This window comes from Lynx canadensis, chromosome B2 (assembly GCF_007474595.2).
Source record: "Lynx canadensis isolate LIC74 chromosome B2, mLynCan4.pri.v2, whole genome shotgun sequence".
NCBI lineage: Eukaryota > Metazoa > Chordata > Mammalia > Carnivora > Felidae > Lynx > Lynx canadensis.
This window is the reverse complement of record NC_044307.1, coordinates 3879325-3898728: the sequence shown is the minus strand read 5'-3', so window position 1 is coordinate 3898728 and position 19404 is coordinate 3879325. Positions and strand designations below refer to the sequence as shown.

Here is a 19404-nt window from a genome sequence, read left to right as displayed (position 1 = left end):
TACAGCTTTTCTTCCCTGCTTAAATGCCACCTTCGTCACGTTCTCAGCATTTTACGGTATCTTGGCCTAAGCTGTTTCCTAATGTGCTGGTCCAGCTATAAATTTTTCAGAATTTTCCAAACTACTGAGGTTTGCAATCAGTCCTGGAGACGCTGGCCCTTGGCCCAGGTCATTCACTTCCCTTAGCAAATAGTTCTTGCTCAGTCTAGGGGTGGCCCAGTCTCTACCAACAGTTGACTATCGGTAGGTAGATACATGATCCGAACTAGGCCAACATCATTCCTCATGGACTTCAATCAAGGAAATCAGTTCAAAGTGCTCTTGGTAGAGGCCACACTCGGCTGCCAGTGTATAACTTTCTGGTTGCCTTTTGCTTTTTGAATGGTTCATGCCAAGTGTTAATACTATCCAATCAGAGTGAACTTCAAGCAGCTCATTTGCATGTAGTCATTCTTTACTTCTCATCCAGCCAGAGATTGGGTGGCACCAATACCTCATTTGAATACAGCAACTATAAATAGGTCCCTCTGGGTACCAACTGTCATTCTCTTCACTCATAGCAGTGAAGGCCGGATTTACGATGCCTGGCTCTTCTTTTAAGGATTTTGCTATTTCTATAAATGCCCCCCAGAGGGATTTTTCGCTACCTCTAAAAAGGACTCTGAGAAAACTTTCACCTCCAAAACTCAGAAGATTTGCAGGAGAGATGTTCCAGAGACCACGTGCCTGGAAGTCAGGATTTGTACCCCATTCTCTCCCGTTGCCTCTCACTTCTCTCTTCCTCCCTCCCACCTTGTCTTCCTCTCTTTCCTTTCCCTTCCCCCTTCTTTCTTTCTCCCCCACAACCCCAGGCTCTCGTTTCCACTGCCTTCTTACACGTCACTTTCCTTCTCTTAACCTCCAAGAGGGAAAACCCCTTTGCCTGGCCGTCTGGAACCTTACCCTGCTATCTTCACCGTGAGACAGGAAAGGTGTTCTGTCCAGGCTCCAGGTCAGAGAGTCTCGTGAAGGACTTCTGTTGGCCCAGCTCTGGTTGCGTCCCCAACTCTCGGACCTGACACCAGGGCTGGGCCATTAGGTAGAGCTCTTCCGTTAGCCGAGTCTGTCTGATATGTGCCTGTGGTCACCTGGAGGGTTCTGGCTAGCTGTTACCTTAGATCCAGAGTAGTATAAAGCACTAATCTTGACACACCAGGGAAATCGATCTGCATGGCTACGAACAACCTTCTTTTATGTGTATATATTTTTAATACATATTATATATAAATATATAATATAAAAAATATAACCTATAAAATGTATATATATTTTTTTCTTGAGAAAGACCTAACCAAGAATCGACCTTGATAAAAATGATAGGTAAGAAGACTTGTACTCAAATAGAATGTATTTATGAGGGAGAGAGCGAATCTCAAGGAAGGTCCATGCCCCGCGCTGAGCCCCACTAGGAGCTCGATCCCACGGCTGTGAGATCCTGACCTCGGCTGAAATCAAAGGCTGAACGCTTAACTAACTGAGCCACCCAGGCGCCCCTATGAAAAATGAAATATAATAGGATAGACCAAGGCATTATTCAATAGAATTGAAAATCTGAGAGTGTATCTCATGTAATAAAGGTAATTGTTTTATAAATATATTTGTTTCGATTCATCCTCCATTCTGCTAATGTGTGTGGTGCTGTCTCACTGTGGTTTCCATTTCCATTTCTCTACTGTCCAATGAAGTTAACCACCTTTTATATCTTTAGCCACTTAGAATTTCTCTTTCGTGAAGTCGCTGTTCAAGACATTGGCCCATTTTTCTATTGGGTTGTCTGCCATTTCTCATTCTTTTCTCCTCTGTATTTAATTTGCCCATCCATTATGCGACTCTCTTCTTTTTCTCTTCTTTTTGTTTTCTACAAACTCCCCTTCCTCTCTATATTGTAAATGCCCAGAGGACAGAGCCAGAGTGTTCTCATCTTTGCATCGTGCTAAAACACCTGCGCAGAAATACCTGTTGTTCTGCATTTGGAGCTTCTCTTCATCCGTTAAGGTGGCCCAAGGTTGGGCCCCTGCGCTTCTACGGGGCTTTTCAAGATGGTGGGATTTTCTTCTCTAGAACAGTTGCAGCAAAACCAGAGCCAGCTAGGTGTGTGAGAGTCCAGCTCTCACAGCCTACAGCATGTGTTTTACGTGGTAGGAACCAGAATCAATTCCTGTTGGAGGCACTGATGACTATTCGAGAGTCCTGGGAAAAGAGGAAGAAGTTCAAACGATCTTTTTCAACCCCCAGAAAGAAACTTCTTTGGTACGTGAGATCGTTCTACACTCTCTTCCTTGTTATAGCTTCAGTATTCTTCTCCTTACAAATCATCATTTCATTTGAAAGCACCTCTGTGGTCTCCCTTCAGTTCTCGTTACATGCTCCAGGCTAGCTCCTTGTACCTCTGGAAGTGCCCGTCTTGCCTCCACTTGAGCTTTTCGATTCTGTCTTGATTTCTAGTTAACCTCATTCATTTAATCCATGCCTGGTCATTTCCTGATCGTAAATCCCCTGGAATCTAGCTAGGATAAGTAGATCTCTGTTTTGCCTGATGCAAATAATCCTAATCTAAATAATTTGAAAATGGTCTATTCAATTTTAGCATGTGAATTTTAATAGAATTTAACCACATAAATAAACACCCATGTTTCGTACAATGTATACAAACCATAAAAAAGTTAATTCTGTAGATTACAGCCTGAAATTTCTGTCCCATGCTGAGCTCTATAACACATGACCATCGCTGCTAGCCGGTCTTCTCTGTGTCCATAATCACCCCCACGAAGGTACTTATCAGTGACTATTTTCACACAGATTTTTATTCATCCAGTATTCCCCAAAGAGGAAACTTCAAAGGCAACAGGGATTGACGTTTCAAGTGTGTCCAGCAGTTGTCAACCCTGGCTGCATGTTAGAAACCCTGCGGCGTGTCTAACAACCAGGGGCACCTGGGCTCCCCCACAGACCAGTTCATTCAGTGTCTCTGTGGGTGGACCCATCATCCGTGTGTTTTAGAAACTCCCCAGGGAGACCCAACAGGAAGCCAGAGGAGAAACACTGAGGCTATGGCCAAGAATATGAAGGAAGAAGGACAATACGGAAAACGTGTCGCAAAGTTAACGGTCAGCATCGTAAGTGTGCAACTCACTATCCTCAGAGGCGGGTGATGGTCTTCTCTTTGGCCCAGTCCTGGATTTCTGCTTGTCCAAATGTGATGTAAAAAAACATGCCAAACATGTTGATGGCCGCAGATAGGAAAAAGACATTCCTCCATCCAGACACAGAATCCTGGAGGCAGAGAATGCAGAATGATCAGCCTCGGGTTTCCTTCTCCACCCGTTCTCGAAATCTTCCATTTTGAGTATTGCAACATTGATCTCAAAGTATCTAGGGAATGCTATGCAATAGCCAAGAAGGTTTCGTGAAATTTTGGGGGGACAGAATGACACCACAACGAACATTGGGTACTGGATTAAGAGGGATTTTTCTTTAAATCAAAATAAGTTAACCTACACTAATGTCTTTCTAGAAATTTGGATCTCAACATTCATGAAAACATCACATTCCTCATTGAAAGTTATGCTTCAAGTGACTTTTTTTTTTAAGAAAACATTTATTTTTGAGAAAGAGAGAGAGAGAGAACAAGGTGGAGAGGGACAGAGAGGGAGGAGGCCAGAGGATCCGAAGCAGGCTCCGTGCTGACAGCACACAGCCCGATGTGGGGCTCAAACCCATGAACCATGAGACCGTGACCCGAGCCGAAGTCCGACGCTCAACCGACTAGCCAACCAGGCGCCCTTAAAGTGACGTGTTTAAGACCTCACCCTTGCGTTCTCTCTGTTTAGTTTTGGTCTTAGCTGTTGACATCAGTGTCACCAGCCCCACTTGGGTGGACATCTCAACACGGCGTGAGTTGTATTTGGCTGGGATGATCCTTCTCATAGTTTGTAGTTCGTTTCTGGCATTATAGTCACGGCGGACTCCTAGCTATTTGGTCAAACATTAACCTGGAAACTAGATCACATGGAGATGTATTAAAAATGAAACGAGGGAGAGACGCCTGGGTGGCTCGGTCGATTCAGCGTCCGACTCTTGATTTCAGCTCAGGCCATGATCCCAGGGTTGTGGGATCGAGCCCTGTGTCCCGCCCCACACCAAATGCGGAGGCTGCTTAAGATTCCCTCTGTCTCCCTCTGCCCCCTCCCCCACCGTATTCTTTCTCTTTCTCTAAAAAAAAAAAAAAAAAAGAGAGAGAGACAGAAAAGAAATGAAAAAAGAAAGAAAATTTTTTTGTAAGCTGACTCTTGTCATCCTGCCACCGCAGGCTGGCTCCGCTTTTCTCTGGGAGCCTCCTAGCCCTCGCTTCCCATTGAACCAGCCTCACGGCCCATGACCACAGCCATGACCTCTTCACCATGACTTCGCTTCTCTTTTTTTACAGTGGCCTTGGGACACTTGGTGTTTCCGTTTTGTAATTTTTTTCTAATTAGAATTAGTCTGAACAGACTTCATAATCTTTGTCTCCTGCCCCTCTGTCTTCACCCCTTACCATCCCTTGACGCGTGCCATTCCCTCGGGTCAGAACCGACAACTGCCTCATGCTTTTGCTCCGCGAGGCCGCCTGGGCTCTGTTCTCTCCACCTCTGCCCATTCTCATCAAGGTAACATCCAGTCATTTGTAGAGGTTCAGCTTATACTGTTCTTCCCCTGGGAAACCCGACCTAACAAGACTGTCTTTCCGAGTCCCCTGTGAGTAGAGTGGTTGTGTTGACACCCGCGCTTGTTGTCTCGGTCGGACCGTACAGTCGTGGAGGGCAGGGGCCCCGCCGTGACGCCCCAGTGCCACAAGCGGTATCTGCTATTTGCAGACTTCAATAAACTGGCCAACCTGGCTGATGAGGAATCCGGTGGCTGTGGAAGAGATGATCCCCGCGACGAGCCCGAAGCCCCTGGAGATTCCCATGAGGAAACTTGCGTACCTGTGGGGTGAACATTTCACAGATGGTTTCCTGTTTCTTTTCTGTTGAATTTCATCTAGTTAATTAATGTGTTTATTTTGGAAGGAGAGCCAGAGAGAGAGGAGGGGAGAAGGGCAGAGAGAGAGGGAGAATCTCCCAAGCAGGCTCCACGCTGTCAGGGCAGAACCCGACACGGGGCTCGAACCCATGACCCTGGGATCATGACCTGAGCTGAGATCAAGAGTTGGACGCTCAGCCGACTGAGCCACTGGGGCGCCCCAACAGATGATTCTATATAGAAAGCTGTCTAAGGCTTTTCAGCAACTCAGCTTTAAGGCAGTTCGGTTATTACAGCAAAGTCATTTTGCCTAATGCTGTGTTTTGTTCACCTAGAGACATTCAGGGCAATGTCTGTTTGCCAACCCTGAAATCATCTCTCTGCCAGGTCAACAACCAGGGATGACCTCAGTCTCCCCGGAGACCAGGATTCACCCCGATCCACATCCCAAGGCTGCTCCGCATGGCAGGCAGTTCGTGCAGTGCCCAGGACAACAGACTCTGGACAAAATGCCTGAATCCAAATCCTGGCTCCACCTTTGTGTGACCCTAGGCATGTCACTTAACTTTCTTGTGCCTTCCATCTTCTCCAGTTTAAAGTGAGGGCAGGTGCACCTGGGTGGCTCAGTCAGTTAAGCGTGTGACTCTTGATTTCAGCTCAGGTCATGATCTCGTAGTTCACGAGTTCAAGCCCTGTGTCGGGCTCCGCGCTGACGGCACAGAGCCTGCTTGGGATTCTTTCTCTCCCTCTCTCTCTGCCCCTCCCGTGATCGTGCCCTTGGTCTCTCTCTCAAAATGACTAAATAAACTTAAAAAAAATCATGATTTAGAGTGAGGACAACAATAGGGCCTACCCCATGCAGTTGTGAGATCAGATGTGTCGATATATGTCTATCGAGTAGGGCTTGGCTCATGGCAAATGCATACAGTTGAGGGAGCTAATATTATCAACTCTGAAAGCTTTTCCAGAACACATGTGTGTGGGCCCTTTCCCAGGGCACGCGGTTTAGTCTCGGGTGGGGAGACTTGGGAAGCTTTTCATCTGAATGATTACTGGCCAAGATCGGCAACTGTTGCTCTAAAATGCCTTAGGTCCTGGCCATGTAGTGACATTTCCAGTTAGCTGTCATCATTTATCGTTCTATCGTCTTGCGCGTGTCATAACGGGAAGGAGTTGCAAGAGGAGGACTGAGGCCTAGCACCTCTGGAAGACCGTGCACGAGGGGAACAAACACGTGTAAATTTCTACCTGGGGGCGACATCTAAGGTGTTGATGATGAACCCCGAGTCGCACAGATTGCTGGTCCCAGGAATGAGTATCAGCAAAATAATGGTTGTCACGTAACTGGAAGCCACGAAGGGCAGGGCCACGGCACACAGAGACGGAAGGAGGAGCCCTGGACAATGAAGTCACAGCGTCAGGAACCCTCGCAGACCACATGTGGGAAAAAGGATCAGTTAACCAAGCCCTTGCCCCGGTCCTTACCTAGGGATGAAAAGAGTTTTCGGACAGTGATTAGTCTGAGAAGATTCCTGGACAGAAGGAAGTCTGCCAGCTGGCCTCCTAGAATCGTGCAGCTTGAAGCAGCGATGAAGGGCAGGGATGACAGGACCCCGCTCTGAGGGAAGGAAACGTGTTCCGTGAGTGTGGACATGCATAGAGCACCAGGGACGTTCAGGCAGGCGGGCACCGTGAGCCCACCCCACGGACGTTCGAGTCGTTTTCAGGGAATTAGTGTCCTTTTCCACAGGGGAAGAACGCTGTCTCAGGGAAGAGGGCCTCTCACGCTGCATTACACTGGTGTCCGGAGAAAAGTAACATTAATCTCTAAGGGAAACGGAGGAATCAGCCCGTGTGGCCGTGTCGCACAGATCTGCCAGTCAGCGGTTGTGTAAACCAAGGCACGTCATCTTACGTCTACGTGTCCCCGTGTCCGTACAGTGGCAGTCATTACAATGCCTCTCTCAAGGTCATCGTGAAGGTTGTATGAGGGGTTACGTGCAAGGGCAGGATGCCGTGGGCAGCACAGAGCCGTTTCTCCTCATTGCCATTACCATTTCCCCAGAAGGACCGGAAGTATACTCACATCTCTGATGTTAGCGTGGAGCACAGAGCTGATGTAGGTCGGGAGGTATGTTATGATTATGGTGCATAACCAGAAATGGCTGAAAAACCCCGTGAAAATGGCCCAAAGCGGTAGGCATCTGGCCATAGCCTTTATGGGGACAGATCGTCTAGGAGAACTGGACTGAAAGGAAATATCTCGTCAACGTGGGGTTGGAACAGCCCCGAGGGGACCTCTCCTGTGAGCCCCACTGCCGCCCTAGGTACCTCTGCACGGGCCACAGGTAGGAGGGGTGCACTGTACCTGGTGAGCCAGTGAGGCCACGATGTGCTCCTTTTCCCGGATGCTTATGCATGGGTGATGCGTGGGGTCATCATAAATCACTGTGAACCACAGGAGACAGCAGACGCAGCCAATGCTACCTGGGAAGCCGGGACCCAGTTAATTTTCAGGTAGATTTGTATGCTGGGGGAAGGGGGTGTCCTCCGAAATGGCACGCCTCTCCCTCAAAACACGCTTATCAGTTCATGCTTATTCCACCAAAGGACCTAAACTTTCCTTATTTCAATTCTTCTAAAAAAAAATTCTTCTTAAAAGAAAAAAAAGCTCTCCAGTCTCCACCTGTCAAACACAGAGCGCCATCTGTCAATGTCAGAGCCGTCTGGAGAGAACACGGGGGTGGCGGAGGGGATCGTACCACTGCGCAGCTGGTTAATTACTCTTAGGGCCCCAGTAGTTATAGTGTTTCTTATTACACACATTATTGTCTTACTTTGGAAGATGTGAATAGTCAGGATTGAAGAAGACAGGAATCATACATACATGAAACCACCTGCCAGAAAATCAGTGGGGCGAGGCCAAGTTTCTGGCATATTTGCAAAAGACGGTGTTATTTGTATTCAAACAATGCATCCGTTAGGGATTTCTGGAAGAAATATTCCTTGACGGTACGTGATTAACACGTGCGGACCGAAATGCCCCGGGATTAGCATCATCAGTGAGGAAGCCTTGCAAGCCAGAACCGTATTGGATGGCATCCTTTGGTCAGAACAAGAGAACAGGCCTGTGTCTCGTGGCTGAGATGGGTCATTGGAAGAAGGTTGGATGTTAACAGTCTCTGGGGACTAATGTTCTTTAAATTCCCTCTAATGACGGGATCCGTCCATTCTTTTATTTATCGAGCAAGAAGCCAGGCGCTATGATAGTACCAAAGTGATAAAAAAAAAATTATAGAATAGATTCCTTGCCTCACAATTTCACAGTCTCGTGGGGAGGGACGGGGGCAAATAGATAAGTGTGTGCCAGCATAGCCTAGAGAGGGAATTATCAGTGAGCACCACAGAGGGCAGGAAGACGGCATCTGACAGGATAAGGCTTGGAGGTCTCCCTAGGGGGGTGCGAGTAAATCGAGCTTTGCAAGATCTGCCTGGCAGAGAATAGGTCAAAGCATCTTTGCAGTAATAGCAACTGTAATAAAATACGAAGACGCGTTTCAAGTGTGTGTCGCCAACTCTCGGTGACATTGACGTGCCAACCACGGGGCAATAGAGCCGGCATTTCGGACGCGGTGGTGGAGAGTCTGCAGAAGACGCCAGGGGTGGGAGCGGAAGGCCGTGCTCCCCGTTCCTCAGAGGCCAGCCCCGCGCGGAGTGTCGTCTCCTAGACTGGGGTAAGGGAGCCACCGGTCCTCGGCGGCCTTCGTCACCTTCTGTTCCACAAAGGGCCCGTTCTCTCTTGTGGGCACGGGGGACAGAGAACGTGGGCATCACGCTGAACGGCTGGGACACGGGGCGCTCGGGACAGAAGGGAAAGGGACTCACCAAAGACGTAGAAGATAAACGGCCAGCCCAAGGCCTGGGAGATTAGTCCCCCCACGCAGAGGATGATGAAGGACCCAAACGCTGCCCCTGAGGAGAAGAGGGAGAAGAAACACTTACGACAAGACTGAGTGTTCTCCCTGGACGTTGTCCCGGCAGCGAGGAGGCCGACTCAGAATTACTGCGTGAGGACAGCCTCTCTTCCCGCTCACGGGTCCCCCCCGGGACAGCCACGTGGAGTAACTGGGATGGACCAACAATACTGATGCGCCTCCTGACACTGCAGCGTGGCTCCCTGAACACCAGTGAGCGCGTCTGCCCCCCGTTAGGGCGCATGTCGTCGGCAGCAAAGTCCTGGAGTCCCGTCATCGGCTCGCGCGCAGCCGGTCTGGCCACCCGCCGGCGGTTCGCATGTGGACAATTCACGCGATCTCGCGCACGGGTTAATTCCCTCTTTGGTAACATGGGAGCTTACAACGTACTTAATGGTCAGACACTTGTGAAGATTAGTCCAGAACAGCAAAGAGCTCAGAATCACTTGGGCTCTTCAGACTCTCCTTTCCAGGCTGATGTCTGTCTCTCTGTCTCTCCTTACCGCTGTGAAATCTGCTCGTCTTAATTCCCGCTTGTGTGTCTTTGCTGAATTGGTGTTTCAGCGCCATTAGGGAAGTATTATATAGATTTACTTGATTGTCTTACATTTATGCAGACCCAAGTTCCAAACGTTTTCCCACAATGCGTTTCTGACTACCCCAGCCCACAGCCGCTTCTAAACCCCAGTGGCTTTACAGCACCGAGGTAGCTCTCTCTTACAGAGGCTATGTAACCGTCTCACATTGTTCAATCTCTCGGTGGCACTTTCTCCTGCCCGTTCCCCCCCACCCCAGACATCCCAGGCAGAGAAGGAAAGACGCGTTTGGGTGAGGCCGATTCCAAAGCTCTAATGCACGTGTATATCCTTACCTGACCCCGCAATGCTGGTGAGTTTGCTTCGTTCGAGTGGGGGAGCCCACTTTGCCCAGATGGTAAACTGACCTGTCCAGGCCATGCCCTGAAATGAACATCATTAAGACCTTCGGTCTCAGTGCAGTTCAGGTACCTGTGTCCCGCTCCGAACGAGAAAGTATCTGGATACCTGGGCCATGCCCTGGATCATCCGAATCACAATAACCAAAATCACTCCGAAGTCAGCAGCCAGCGGTGTAAAGAGGGTGAGGAGGGAGGAGATCAGCAAACCAGCACCAAGCATCTGTTTTGCTCCGAATATCCCTGCCAAATATCCACTTGGGATCAGAGTCACTACTATCCCATAGCTGATGGAGCTAAAGATGATACCCTGAGTCTCTGGGCTCCATTCATATACAGAGGCCTGGGGGGCGGGAAAAAAGAAAATGCTTCGCTAAGAAGTTCTTTTATGAGAACCTACTTTATTTTTTTATTAAAAATTTTTTTTAAATCTTCATTTATTTTTGAGAGACAGAGTGTGAGTGGGGAAGGGGCAGAGAGAGAAGGAGACACCGAATCCGAAGCAGGCTCCAGGCTCCGAGCTGTCAGCACAGAGCCCGCCGCGGGGCTGGAACCCACGAACGGTGAGATCATGATCTGAGCTGAAGTCCGAAGCTCAACCGACTGAGCCACCCAGGTGCCCTGCAAAAACCGACTTTAAAACCAGTGCTGCTTGGGTTGGTGGGATCCTGGTATAAAAATCTACTTATCTGTATTTGTTACCTAGCAAATATTGCACCTCTTCCAAACGTGCAACCAATTATACCCCTAATTTGCTCCTTTCAGAGGAAGAGTAAAAACAAAGGAAATGAAGGAAAGAGAGAAAGAAATGATGACGTGGTAAGAAGAGGTGCATGAAAAACAGCCATTGAGAGAGATTTCACCTGAGAAAGAGTTTCCTTTAACTGTGTGCTTCCGGGAAAAGTTCGGTGACATGTTGACTTCTATTTCAAAAATATTAGGAAAGCACAACTTCCCTCAATTCTCATCGAAATCTGTCCTTAAAATCAAGTTGAGGAATTATGGTCTGCCCTGGCAGAGATGACTTCCTGAAACACGCACTGCACGTTAATGAGATCACATTCTTCTTATGAGGTAAGCCAATAAATAATTTTTGGCAGCCTACTAGGCTTGTGGCATCATGCTATAAATTGAAGAGACAAAGAGAAATTTGAGAAGAGACAAAAACAATTTGCAAAGGTCCCAGGAAGGAAGCAATACTTGGACCACCCTTTGAAGGATGATTATGATTTGTACAAAGAGAAATAGGAAAATTCATTTTTGTTGAAGAGCGAAAGTAAACTTGTAGCATTTGGAGTGAAACCAAATGCTGAGAAACTAACCAGGACTCTGAGCTGCTCAGAACAAGGACCTTCCTTGGACCACTGACAGCAGATCTGAGTGTGCTGAGAAGTGGGACCAGGTTTTTGGAGGAGCACAGCACGTCGAGAGAGAGGGAGAGAAAGAGTGTGAGCAGGGGACAGGGACAGAAGGAGAGAGAGAATCTTAAGCAGACTTCACACCCGACGTGGGCTCAATGCAGGGCTCAGTCTTACCACCATGAGATCATGACCTGAGCAGAGATCAAAAGTCAGACATTTAACCAACTGAGCCACCCAGGCACCCCGAAGCTGTCTTGTATTCTTGAGCACAAGAATGTGAATGTGTAGAATGAGTGATGGAAAAAAGACTGGAGGCAGAGAGGTCATTATAAATAAGCTGGGTCCAAGGTAATACAATCATGAAATACAAAGGTGACATCAAAAATCTACAGTAAGGGGCACCTGGGTGGCTCAGTCGGTTAAGCGTCTGACTTCGGCTCAGGTCGTGATCTCACAGTTCGTGGGTTCGAGCCCCGCATCAGGCCCTGTGCTGTCAGCTGGAGTCTGGAGCCCGCTTCGGCTTCTATGACTCCCTCTCTCTCTACCCCTCCCCTACTCGAACCCTGTCTCTCTCCCTCTCAAGAGTAAATAAACATTTAAAAAAAAAACAACCCTGCAGTAATTGATAGTTTAAAGGAAAAAATTTAACAATAGGGTATAATCCTGATTCTTCTACAATCCTGTGATAAACATTTTATTTAACTCATTGACGAAGAAGGAATTGGTAAGCTGTTACAGCTGGCCCAAAGAGAACTCAGAGACCCATAAGCAGGAAGCGATGCTGATATACTTACCCCTGTGTTAAATTCCTTGATGGATGTGCTGGGGTTGCTGAGGGTATCTGCCAGAGGTCCTTCTGCGGAGGCGTTGGATAGACCATGCGGCTGAGAGCTGTTCACCATGGCAATGATCGCAATGCTCAGACTCACACGCTGGGTTATCATGGTGAAGTTTGAGAAGTGCATGATGAGAGCCAGTCCATAGCGTAACGAACAGAAACCTGGAGCTAGGAGACAATACGGAAGGACGCACTGAGCATCCCGACCGAGGCCGCCGTCTTTCCGTTTCTCCCACGACTACACCTGGAAAACAACAGGGCCCTCGCTCGGCCCCACTGCCTTCTCTCCCCAAAATAACCATGGCTACGGTGCTCCTTGGCCATATTCTTAAATTGACTTCAAGACAATGAATCTGCTTGGCTCTTACAGTCAAGCAAAGCAAATATGACCTTTTTCCAGAGGTGTGGGAAGCAGATGGCAACTATAGGAAAGTCTAAGGGAGGGCGCTTATGTCATATTGTCCCCAGTAAAGTGAGTGGGGGAGGGGGGGAGATGGCGGCAGCGGGTAGGGGGGGTGTGGGGGGGGCAAACCGGTCCCCCAGCTGCAAGTCAGAGGTCCTGTCCGTTTTGCATATTCATTTACCATAAAGCTGGGAGCTTTATACTTACCACGGAGCTGCCTTTGAAAGAAGCTGACGGAACACCCAAGGATTCACTTTTAAATATCTGAGATAGTATGTGTGGAAACGAGCACCCCCCACCCCGACTCCGGAATGTGACGCTCACTTGGAAACACCTTTGTCGTGTCACTAGACCCTGCCTCCACGTATGCCCAGCTTTCAAGAACTAACACAGTGGGGCTCCTGGGTGGCTCAGTCAGTTAAGTGCCCGAATTCAGCTCAGGTCACGATCTCATAGTTTTTGGGTTCGAGCCCCGTGTTGGGCTCTGTGTTGACAGCCCAGAACCTGGAGCCTGCTTCAGATTCTGTGTCTCCCTCTCTCTCTTCCCCTCCCCCGCTCACACTCTGTCCCTCTCTCAAAAATAAATAAACATTTAAAAAAAAGAAAGAAATAACTAACTAACTAAGAGCCACTTTTACTGAGTTTGGAGGTGATATGGCAACGGGCGAGTATTCAATATGTTACAAGAGCAACACATTCTTTAAAAGTCCCCACAAAACGCAACAAGGGACCAATGTTGCAAGGGTTCCCAAGCGAATGATGGATTCAATCTCTTCTGTAGATTTGGAGAAATGGAACTAAAGAGAACCAAAAAGAGGGCCTGTGAACAAACAGATAAAAATGTAAGGAAAGAAATCATTTGTAATGGCCAAACAGCCTCAGTGATAGGACTGTTTGCCTGCGAAGGACTTCTTTCCATGCCCCTGGAGGATTCCAAAGCCGCTTGGCAATCACATCATGGCAGGAATTCATGCACAAGTTGTTTAAAATGACTTTTTCAAGACTTATTCCGTTCCTTACGTCCCAGGATCTGTTGGGCATTTGTCTTGATTTCTAAGAGGTAACTCAGTGGGGCTCCCTAAAAAAAAGCAACGGGTAACAGGACGAGGGGCCAGAGCTGGTCCAATGTTGTTCAGAGAGTCTTTATAATGGGTGACATGATAAGAAAGAAAGAAAGAAAGAAAGAAAGAAAGAAAGAAAGAGGGAGGGAGTGCGATGGGGGGACGTGAGGGGAGGGAGGGAAGGAAGGAAGGAAGGAAGGAAGGAAGGAAGGAAGGAAGGAAGAGAGAGAGAGAGAGAGGGAGGGAGGGAGGGAGGGAGGGAGGGAAGGAAGGAAGGAAGGAGAAAGAAAGAAAGAAAGAAAGAAAGAAAGAAAGAAAGAAAGAGAAAACAGGAAGAGAAAGAGAGGAAAAAGAGCCGTGGAGATAAGCTTCCAGCCTTCCAGCAAGTAGTCTTGATGGGGAGGATTTACCTTTCTTGGGCGAAGGCTTCTTGTCCATTTGGCTCCTCTGGAGGCAGTGGTAGTCTCTGTGGTGGACTTTCCCTCTGCCCCGAATCTCTTTCGCCACGACTGGTTTTGATCTACGGAGTGAACAACAATCCGAAACACGGCACACAGATAACTGTCTCATGTTAACGTGGTCCTCTCTCAGCATCAGTAAAAGTTTTGATCCAACATGGCTATATGATTGACATTTTGAGAATGCTTCTTGATTTTTACACTAATGGAAAACTCAGTTTTTACAAGAAAATCCAGCTGTAAGCACCAGCTATGTGACTTAGAGCCTCGTCATTTAAATTCTCCAACCATTCATTCTTGTAAGAGTAAGCCTCTTTCTGGAGTGTGCCACAAGAATTAAATGAGAAAATTGCAAGCCACAGAGAACCAAAGGCGAGGCGTGTTGGGGGTTAAGGTGGGTCAGAGGACAGGAAAGTTAAATAAAGCTCGGGAGCTGGGAAGAAAGTTCCAGAATAGCCCTTTCTCTCCTTATGATCATGTTGCCATCCCTTCTGTATAACCAGAACGATGCTGTATTGTGGCTTCTCTGAATAGGAAGGGGGACATTGCATAACACTTAACGTGTATTACCTTTGAGGCTCTAAAATGTTTATTGTTGCCTTTGCTACACACAATTTGGACACTTTCTTGGGCTGAAAAGTTCTTCAAACCGTGTGTAAAGTCACACTGAGTGAGGCTTTCTACTACAATTCCAAATATATCCAGTTATTTTGACAGGAAAAGAGAATTCATGATCCCCAAATTTGATACTCATATAGCAATCAAATTCTCTCGGTGGATACATACATTGATTTCCTTTAGGAACAATCCTCATCCTGAGATCGCTGTCAATATGGCAGCCATTCCTAAACTTTACAAATACTGGATCATGCTTATATTTCATCGCTCAAAACTTTGCATTCTTTCTGCACACAAATTGAACAAGACTTAGCTGCACCCTCAGGGATGTTCATAACCTATGACTTTAGGATAGAGGCTCATAAAGAATGAGAAGATGAAGCATTTTGTCCCCCCATCGTTCGCACCCGTGTCGATAGCTGCACATCCACAGAAAGAGAGGCAGGTTCACATAAGCGCCAGCAGTGGCTGATTCTGGGTTATGGGACACGGTGGTCACATTATTCTAAAGGATCTTCCATATCTGCTAAGTGCTTTTGCTGTTTGTTTGTTTTGTTTTTTTACAACTTGTAGACACTCGTGTTATACCGAGAAGCCGCTAGTGTGAAAGATCGATGATTGGGCCTTCGGTAACACAGACAGGACAGTCTTCTGCTCGCCAGGTGTCTCCTGAATTCTAAGAATAAGATCTGCCCATCTAAGTTTTGAAATTTTCTTTTTTGTTTACCTGGACCTAGATGGATGCCCAGTTGCTAAACAAGAGAAGGTCAGCACCAGGAATCATGTTGGCTTTCGTCCTGCCGTGGAGGGCTTACGAGCCTTGCAAACATCTGGCTGAGATCAGGAGCCCGGGTCAGTGCGTTTCACTCAGATCCTAGCTGAAGCAAAATGGAATGGACGCCTCGTTTACCCAGAGTTTGGACCACTTTCTGTCTGATTTCCCCTGTTACGTAAGATCCCAAGACTTGCCTGAAGGCAACTTTTTCACCGTAGGTAAAACCAAGAGTCATCACACCCCAGCTACAGATTCCCCACCAACCGCTCTGATAAGTCCTGCAGGCCCCGAGCCCTAGAGCTGAAAGACGCTCCGAGATCTTCTGCCCAACTGTTCACCGTGCTGCTGAGAAAACTGCTGTGCGGAAGTCCGAGAAGTGGACACAGGCCACGTAGGTCACAGAGCCAGCACCGGGTCTCCTGACGCCCAGCCTGCTGCTGCCTCTGTCCACTAGAGCCACTTCCCCTATATGCTCATATTTTACGCACAGCCTAGAATGCAGTAGGGTAGGCTCTTTCGGGAGGGTTCCACAGGGGAAGTTACATGGCTTTCCTTTTTTTAGTCATTTCTTCAAGAAGGACATTTGATGGTGAAAATACTTTCCAGTCGAGCTTCGAATGGTTAAAAGAATAAAAACGACTGCCTTTTCTTGCTGTTTTTGTTAGTACAATCCTGCCACAAACCTTCCTTTCCCTTGTATCTGTTGCCACCCCGCCTTAGCTTACACGACTTCACAGGCTGTTTTGAATGTTGTCTCAATAGCTCACTTCAGTTGTGAACTTCCTGTGTCCTTTGCACGAGACAAACAGAGAAATCGGGCAGACCTCCCAAACCACTGTAGCCTAGGGGCTCTCGGGACATAGTAATGGAAACGATTTTCCTAAAGTAATCGCAGGAGCCCGTGAAACGACGGGATCTGTGCTTTGTCACGACCGATAGGCGCTCAGAGACAGTGGTTTGAGTCTGGGTCCAATTGTAAGCATGGCTGAGGACCCTCCATTCCACAGTGACACTTCTAAAACCTCGTGAGTCAGAGGCAAAACTATAAGTAGATATAGGAAAATGGAAAAGAAATGAAACGAAAGTCTATCTTTTAAAAATAATTTCATGAGGGGCGCCTGGGTGGCTCAGTTGGTTAAGCGACCGACTTCGGCTCAGGTCATGATCTCGCAGTCTGTGAGTTCGAGCCCTGCGTCGGGCTCTGGGCTGATGGCTCAGAGCCTGGAGCCTGCTTCCGATTCTATGTCTCTCCCTCTCTCTACCCCTCCCCTGCTCACGCTCTGTGTCTCTCTGTCTCTCAATAATAAACGTTAAAAATAATTGAAAAAAAATAAAAATAATTTCATGATACAATATTGAGTTGTATTTGATATAAAATTAACAACGTAGACAATATGGTTTAGGCCTAAGCAAAAGAATCGTTTTTTTCCTATTGGTCTCAGCCTGGAACTCACTGTTTCATTATAGTGGTCTTTCGATTGCTTAGATTTCCCCTAATCCCCAGCCTGTCTTGCATCATCTCTGTTAGTCCCGTCCCCCAGTTTGCTCAGAGTAAATGTTACATGTGGCTGAAAGAGCATGAACTTGTGGTTCAAAGGGTATCCAGGGACTACGTTCTTCTCTGCCATTCACAAACTGAGCTTTTTCATTTCAGCTTTTTCACAGTTTTCAAAATCTTTCAGCTTTTTCACAATTTCATACACTAGGGGAGCTTTAGTTGAATACGAAATAGAAACAATCAGGAAGTATGGGGATAACATTACTTCACAGGACTATTGTGAGTGGAAAAAAAGGCCTGAGGCATGCCTTCTGATTGTAAAATGTACATTGTAAACGGTTGTTGACAGTAACTACAGCAATAATAATAAACAGGCATCAGATTGGCACTTGGGACCTCTCAGGTGAATCAGTCCCGATTTATGCATTTCTGGAGAAGTGGTTCTGATTCATCATTAAACTGGTCTTAAACATTTCCTTTGGAAAGTGGGTTCTTCCAGGGCGCCTGGGTGGCACAGCCAGTTGAGCGTCCAACTCCTGTCTTTGGCTCAGGTCATGTTCCCAGGGTTGTGGGACTGAGTCCCGTGTCGGGCTCCCTGCTGAGCCTGAAGCCTGCTTGGGATTGATTCTCTCTCTCTCCCTGTGCCCCTCTCTCCCCCACTTGCACTCTCTCTCTCTCTCTCTCTCAAATAAAGAAAACAAAACATTTAAGTGGGTTCTTCTACTAGAATCCACGAGATGGGAGAATAAGGAATGCATCTTGCTGGAACATCAGAGAATATCAGAGAACAAGAAGCAATTTCTTCCATGTTAGTAAGACTGAGGCCCCTTTGTGTCACCCGCCCCTACCTTTCTGAAAAAATCGGTAGGGCTGAAGTAAAACTGGTTATTCCAGTAGGTAATTTATGTCATGCGGTCAATTCACTTATGGATTTAATCGCGGAAAAAAAAAAGAAAGAAAGAAAAAGAAAAACCGTATCAAGCACCAAGAGTGGGTGATCCTAGAAAGCAGAGTAACGCCAAAATCAAGCGCAGTTGGGTCAGTGCCTTGGGAGACTCACGGCTCAGCTCGCCAGGAGATGCGCAGGATTCCCCTTGACCCTTTCCTCCAAGTGACAACCTCAGGCTTGCCTTCCAGGGCAACCGTGCTTTGGACTAGGGACCTTCTCTGGCAGGTTGGGAGAAGGTACCTTCTTCAGTCTTCACCAAGAGCTTCCCATCGGAGCACCTGTGGGTGCTCATCTTGGTCTCTCTGAGCATCTTCCCTGAGCTCTGAGGGCAAGGAGCCAGGTGAGCTCCACAAGCATGTACGTTCTCTTGCTTTCATCTTATTCACAACTTCCTATTCGCCTTTTTTTTTGAGACATCGTTTCAAATATACGTGGCAATCTGAAAAGACTCATCAGTCACAGTCCCCAAATCCAAGCCTTGTTAGTTCTGATCCAGCATTTTATCCCACAGTGAAACCCACCCAGCTCCTCAAGGTGCCACAGTTAATACAGAATCCCCAGAGAAGGGACCATTGTCCAGTGTCCATGGACATCGGTGGCCTCTCAAGCCGTGCTCTAGAGTATCGATTGAATCGATTGCACGTTTTAGAAAGTCTCTTCTTCATTTTGAAGCCAGAAACCGTTCCCAGACGGGAATCCTTAGGTCACTTTCATGGTGTTCCTCTGACTTCCCCTCAAAGTGCTCCCTCCCTTTAATGGATCTCTGATTGATTAGTAATTATCCTCAGACCCAAAAAGAAGAAAAACACTTACCTTCGCCATTAAACCAGTATTTTAAGCCCTAGACTACAAGGCTACTTGAAGAAGTTTCTGTCCCTTCCTCCCTTTCAAATAATTCCACAGAGTTTCACAAGGATAAATAATTAGCCACGTGGCAGTCAGACAGCATCAGGTTTGGCCCCACATTCTCAGAGCAGAGAGCCTGGGTTTGACTCTGCTGCTTAATTTTTAACTTCATTTTCAAGTCCCCACTGATAAAATGAGTGTCTCGAAAGGTGACATCATGTTTTTCTGCTCAGAACTGTGCATGCAACCAAAAAAAGTCAACAAGCATTTTTCCTGAAAGGAAGGGGCCATGGTGTGGAGGAAACAGCAAAGCTCTTAGGATCGGAGAAATGACGTCAACCCCACCTTCACTTCCTGGTGTTTTCTGTGGCCTTGGACAAGTCACCCGCCTTCTGTGAATTGGTTTCTACATCAGTAAAGCAAGATTCTAATACTGAACTCGTGGGGGGTTTGCACAAATTAAATGAAATATTTATGCTGACCGATAGTAGGTCCTCAATAAACGAGACGTTCCCAGGGTTTCTGGTAAGTCAGCTAGACTTTCCTTAAGCTTTGGGTGCCCACATGCTAACAAATGTGGACGTTGGCTACTCCGATATCTACTCATGAAGCAACCCTGTGTTGGGGAACGTCATCAAAAACGTGTGAC

General features: G+C 47.3%; 1 protein-coding gene across 4 annotated transcripts; it reads right to left on the bottom strand.

Moving 5' to 3' along the window:
- Window positions 1–2615: 2615 nt before the first annotated feature.
- SLC17A2 (solute carrier family 17 member 2) lies at window positions 2616–18893 on the bottom strand. 4 transcript variants are annotated; one of them, XM_030314683.1, is made up of 13 exons: window positions 18723–18893; window positions 15415–15565; window positions 14022–14131; window positions 12104–12315; window positions 10058–10291; window positions 9886–9973; window positions 8926–9012; window positions 7409–7527; window positions 7127–7288; window positions 6526–6658; window positions 6289–6436; window positions 4913–5003; window positions 2616–3312 (listed from the first exon to the last, which is right to left on the bottom strand). In XM_030314683.1, exons 3-13 carry the CDS (start codon window positions 14047–14049, stop codon window positions 3178–3180), a joined length of 1437 nt encoding a protein of 478 aa, XP_030170543.1. In that variant the 5' UTR covers window positions 14050–14131; window positions 15415–15565; window positions 18723–18893; the 3' UTR covers window positions 2616–3177. The 4 variants fall into 4 exon arrangements, with proteins under 4 accessions (XP_030170543.1, XP_030170544.1, XP_030170545.1 ...); XM_030314684.1 differs by having other exon boundaries at window positions 15415–15561; XM_030314685.1 differs by lacking the exon at window positions 15415–15565.
- Between the last annotated feature and the right edge of the window lie 511 nt (window positions 18894–19404).